We start from the raw sequence: 5573 nt of genomic DNA on the forward strand, positions 1-5573 counted from the left end.
TGGGTCCACAAGGCTTTATTATTCTTGTGCATCATCATCCATTTGTTTTTCCTAGGCTAATGCACGATTGAGAGTTGATGAGCCAAGAGGAATTTCATTTCTCACAGTAGAACAGGTAACCGTCGGGTTTAGTTATGTTGTTTATCACATTTTTAAACTATAGTAGTTCATTAAGTCTTTTTTTCTTTCTTCTGAACACAGATCATTGGAACATATGTTTCGACCTGTCTTAAGATTGTGGACGACACATGCCATAGGAAAATTGATAGGACAAGTATTATTTCGTTTCTTGACGCTCTTAGAGGTTTGGCTGCAATTAGCCATATCTTGATCAAGATGCTTTGGACGCCATGAACAATATTGAAGATTGTTCAAAAAATTTTAGCACAGTATTTGATGTGGATGCTCTTAACCACGATTTGCATTGTAAAATGAAATAATTGGAAATGAACTTTACGGCAGCTTCAGATAGAGAAGCATATGAGGTATGTCATAATTAGGTACAAAATTTTATCACCATACTACTATTTTTGTTCTGAAATGAAAACTTTCACCATATTCAATGAAAAATTTTACCATATTCATGCAGCTTCTCTGGTCTACACTTACTGATGCAACAGACCAAGTATCACTTTTTGTTATCCAAATTACTAATCTTCGCAAGAGGGTAGTAACGTAACCCACATCCAAAAACACGTCCAAGGTAAAGGTAATTGTTTTATTTGGATAATGTTTTTTATCCTAAATATGTCCTTCAATTATATCAATTCAAATCTCAAAATGGGTTCTCTTATTTTGACAATCATTTTGCACAGTAGGACACACCATTAATTGGTAAAGAGGACGTGAATGGCGAGGAACACATCAACGACAAGGAGTGCACCAATGACGAGGAACATGATGCTTCTTAGAGAGATTGAGCCAAGTCCGATCCAAGCAAGCAGGATGTGTTAGTCAAAATTCGAGGTTCTTTTTGCATGGTGACGGATGGCCAGGCATTTAGAAGATGAGGCATAAATAAGCCAAGCTAGGAGTAAAGCATCACTAGTCTATATTTTCTCCGGCCTATTTCATATGAGGTCAGCTACAAGGCCATTCTCAGTGGAAGTTATATCCTCATTAGATAGAGTGACACCTCAGCATTTTTTATGATGTGGTAAGAAATGAAGGAGGGAGGAGAAATGAGTTTCATCACTATGAAATCATGTATACACTGTTTCTAAGATGTCTTATGTCTTGCATATAGCATTCTAAAATGTTCAATGATAGCTTGCAAATCTGCTTAGTTTTTGTTTCCGCGACACAAACTTAATTGGTTCAATGAGCTTGTAGTTCATTATAATATATTTGCCAAAATAATCATGAATGTGCCACTTTCTTTATGTATATAATCCCTCATTCCACAAATATAAGGATCTGAGTTTATCTTAAGTCAAAGTAATATATTTGATGATTTTTATAGTAAAGAACAATAATATATACGATATCAAATAAGGATCATTATTAGATCCTTTTCTTTGATGTGGTAAATGTTAGTGCTATTCTCCAAAAATTTGATATGATCAAACTTAGAATAGTTTAGGCTAAAAAAACTTAGAATAGTTTAACTTATAACAAATTTATAATCCCTAACATTTGTGCACGGAATTGGTAGTAACATGTTCGCCTTAATTCTAGCTCTATTCTGGAACCAAAGATTCACTGATTTTGTCAAATATGAACGTAGAGTTGCGATGTCCACAGTCAAGAGAATAAATTGCAATCCACGAGCCATTGATTAGTACCTCTCTGCACCGGCGGAGCCACGTTGTGCCCAAGGTGGGCCATGCCCCCCCCCCCCCTCCTCCCCCCCCCCCCCCCCCCCCCCCTCCTCCTCCTCCAAGAAAAACTCTAAAGAAGCGAAGAGCACTACTGCATGTCTAACCCGAGGAACTCTAAATTTGCATGGCTACATGCGTAAGCACGCATGCAAGTCTAAACTCTCACATCATTAGTTGGTTGCAATTTATACTCTCGATGTAATTAAACACATATTTTAGTATTTTACAACTTGAGGGCTTGAAGTACATCTATAGCCCATATCCAACAACAAACACTTTACGGCTTGAAGCACACAAACAAACATAAACTTCATCCGTCGATGTAATTAAAGATATATTTTAGTATTTTACAACTTGTGGGCTTGAAGTACATGTATAGCTCATATCCAACAACAAGCACTTTGCCGAGTGGGATGCTATGGATGCCGCCGAAGCCGTTGCTGCTACATCTCCTATTCCTGTTGCTCCTGTTAGCTCTACTCGCCATCACTGCTCTACACGTGCTAGCTATGCTGAGGAGGACGAAGAAGAAGAAGAGGAAGAGGAAGTAGAAGACGAAGAGGAGGATGACGAGGCCAGCGATGAGGACGAGGAGTAGAAGTTGCTGCCTTTCATTTCCTTTTTTGTGCTTGATGCCAAAGGGGGAGTGAAAATGAATGGATGGATTTATGTATCTCTTCTTGTATCGAACTATGTCTTTTAATTTCCTATGGTGTATAAGACTATGTGAGCATGAGAACTTATAATGGGTGTGTTATGAATGCCTAGAATAGAACTACTTTTATTTGTCTCTAAGGATGCATAAATGGTAGTTTGAAATTTTTTTGTGATGCTTGTTATTTTGGGATGACAAAATGTTCAAAGATTCTGGAGTTTGTTCCGAAAATTCCGCAACTTGCGAAAACTCCAGAAACTCCGAAAGTTTGTATTTCCGGAATCCTAGATCCTTTCACCATCCCTCCAAAATGAGCGGATGGGGGCATCCCACCTCATTCCCGCACCGTCACCCTCCGTTGGTTGCTCGAGCGTGTGAGTGCACGTGCTGACAACGGGACGGCGGGGCTCCTATATGTCTTTGGGAAGGTAGATAAGCAACTCATCTTTAAAGCCCAAATTAAGCCCATGTACAACATTTTTTTAACATTCATCAATATTTTTAATAAGTCTAACTTAATTGTTATCAACATTTCTTAACATTGATCAACTTTTTTTATATATACCAATATTTCTCTTTAACATTTTTACATCCACCTTGTTGCACAATAATTTTTTACGTACACCAACTTTTTTTTGCATTCACCAAGATTCTTTTTACATTCACCAACTTTTTTATAAAAAATGTTGATATAGTTCATCTAAAATGTTGAGATAGTTTGTTAGGTGGTTGTTGGCCAGTTATTGGGACACTGCTAAATTACAAGTTATCTATAGGATTTCCCGCTGGTGGCGGCGTCGGGATGGGTCTGAAAACGGGCCATGGGATGGGGCTGCAGCGAGCGGAAATGGATAAGCCGCTACCTTTTAAATCGGATGATGGACTGCTGCTACCGGCGGAAACAAACCCAGCAGGCCACCACCGGCGTACCCTCGTATATGTGCAAGTCGACGATAGACGTATGCGCATCATAGTGTATTTATATGAACTGTGTCATCTTAATACGCTGGATCATCTTTTTTATCGTACAGGCACAAGTCTAAATCAGTTATATTTTGTTTCGTTGCAGTGTGCAAACACTGCACAGGTATGTACGTTAAACGCGTGATCCGACCCTGACGTACACTGGAATCGGCACCCCAAGCAAGTATCGTGGAGCTTTCCGTTGAGCTGTCCCACCCTGTTGCATGCTCACCTTTTCCACCCAAACTTTTTCTGTACTTGCCATGTTCCTCGCGTCTGAACGACTGAATCCGACCGGCTGGTAACATCCGTTTCTCCGAGCTGCGCATTCTCCTGGCCTTCTGCAGCAGGTCACTCGTCAGACACGTACATGCTGCAACTGCAACCGGCTTGCCGGCCGCGCCCTCTCTGCTAATCTCTATTATTATACTGCTCGTTTCCTCCGAATGGTTTCCAATGAAGCAGCAAGCAAGCAAATTCAGTGCTCGATGATCGAGCTGAACTTTGGAAAAACAAACAAACTTGATCGTGAAGCTAGAAATTAGTTACTGACTAATCATCCATGATCCATGCATGGAAGATGAAACTCGGTACGTAACGTATACGTACTAGTAGTACTAGAAGACGACTGAAGAAGAGCCTAAAAGTACATGAACAAGCTAGGGCGCCAAGCCACTAGATCATCTTGCTCTACTGCTGCTGATGATGCTAAATGCTAACACTACTATACTACTCACTCACTGATCGAGCTCTCGAAAGAAACAGGGCACTGATCAAGATCGATCATCATCACAAGCAAACTAATTGAGCTGAGCAACGCAAACTACCCGGCGGCTCAGAATTCAGTGGGAGAGGAAGCTGAAGGGCGAGTAGCCGTCGGACCCCTGCGACGACGCCACCATGTCGCCGCCGCCGGACGGGAACCCGCACAGCTGGTCCGCGTCGCCGCCGGCGCTGCCCCAGAACCCGGCCACCATCTGCGCCAGGTCGTCCACGTCCTCCCGGAGGCCCATCCCCATCCCGTAGGCGTCCGCGTCCGAGTACCGCCGCAGGTCCTCCACCGCCGCCGCGCTGCTCCGCGGCCGGAGGCAGCTCTCCGGGACCACGCTGCTCAGGTACCCGGAGCTGTCGTCCGCGCTCGCGAACAGGAAGTCGTGCCCGTTGCGGTCCATCAGCAGCGTCCCGTCGGCGCGATCCACGGCCGCCGGCGCCGAGCACTCCCCCGACGACGAGGAGGAGCCGGCGCCGCCTGCCGAGGCCTGGTAGTGGTGGTGGTGGTACGAGCCAATGTGCGGCGCGCCGCCGTGCTGCCCGTACTGCAGGGACGACGGCGCCTGCGCGTGGAACGGCGCCAGGAACGGCGGGTAGTTGTACGCCGCGTGCGTGTACACGAAGTTGGTGCGCGCCTGCGCACCCTTCATCGACAGCGCGGCGCGGTCGTAGGCCAGCGCCGCCTCCTGCGCCGTGTCGAACGTGCCCAGCCAATGCCGCTCCTTGGTCGTCGGGTCGCGGATCTCCGCCGCGTACCGGCCCCACGGGCGCCGGCGAACGCCCAGGAACCGCCCGGGCTCCTGCGCGCGCCGGCGGCCGCGCCCCGCTGGCGGCCGCTCGCTCGGCGACGACGGCGGGGACGGCTGCGGCTGGCCCGACGCCGGCTTCTGCTCGGAGAACGCCATGAGGGTCTGGTTGCTGCCACCGCTGCTGCTGCCACTGCCTCGAGTGTTCATGGCAGGAGTGTGATGAGCTAGGCTTTAGCTGCTGTAGTGGCTGTGAGAGACTGAGAGCTACACCTATAGCAGCTTGACTGCTCGGTTGAGGTTTTTGTGTAGTGTGGTAGTGGTCACAAGGGAGGGAGGGAGGGGTGCTATTTAAATGGAGCTTGGAGGTGTCCTTTGGGAGGGAAAGGAGAGGAGGGCAGGCACTGTAGATGAGATGATGAGATGGCAGGGGTGACATGCATGCCCTGCACTGCACTTGTTTAATTCCAGGAGGGAGAGGAAGGACTGGAAGCTTGGTTTGTATGCATCTCCGTTCTCTTCTCTCCAAGTGTTGTGTTTGGATTTGTGTGCCCTAACCAACCTTAGGACCAGTGGAAGGAATGTTGTGGCAAATGTGTGCTAGTATTGAAAAGAATT

At 46.2% G+C, this 5573-nt stretch overlaps 1 protein-coding gene across 1 annotated transcript; it reads right to left on the reverse strand.

Annotated features, from left to right (window-relative positions):
• Window positions 1-3967: 3967 nt before the first annotated feature.
• On the reverse strand, window positions 3968-5262 carry LOC117845689 (ethylene-responsive transcription factor FZP). The gene has a single exon (XM_034726755.2). It carries the CDS (start codon window positions 5163-5165, stop codon window positions 4281-4283), a length of 885 nt encoding a protein of 294 aa, XP_034582646.1. The 5' UTR covers window positions 5166-5262; the 3' UTR covers window positions 3968-4280.
• Between the last annotated feature and the right edge of the window lie 311 nt (window positions 5263-5573).

Source organism: Setaria viridis, chromosome 2, assembly GCF_005286985.2.
Source record: "Setaria viridis chromosome 2, Setaria_viridis_v4.0, whole genome shotgun sequence".
Classification (NCBI taxonomy): Eukaryota; Viridiplantae; Streptophyta; class Magnoliopsida; order Poales; family Poaceae; genus Setaria; species Setaria viridis.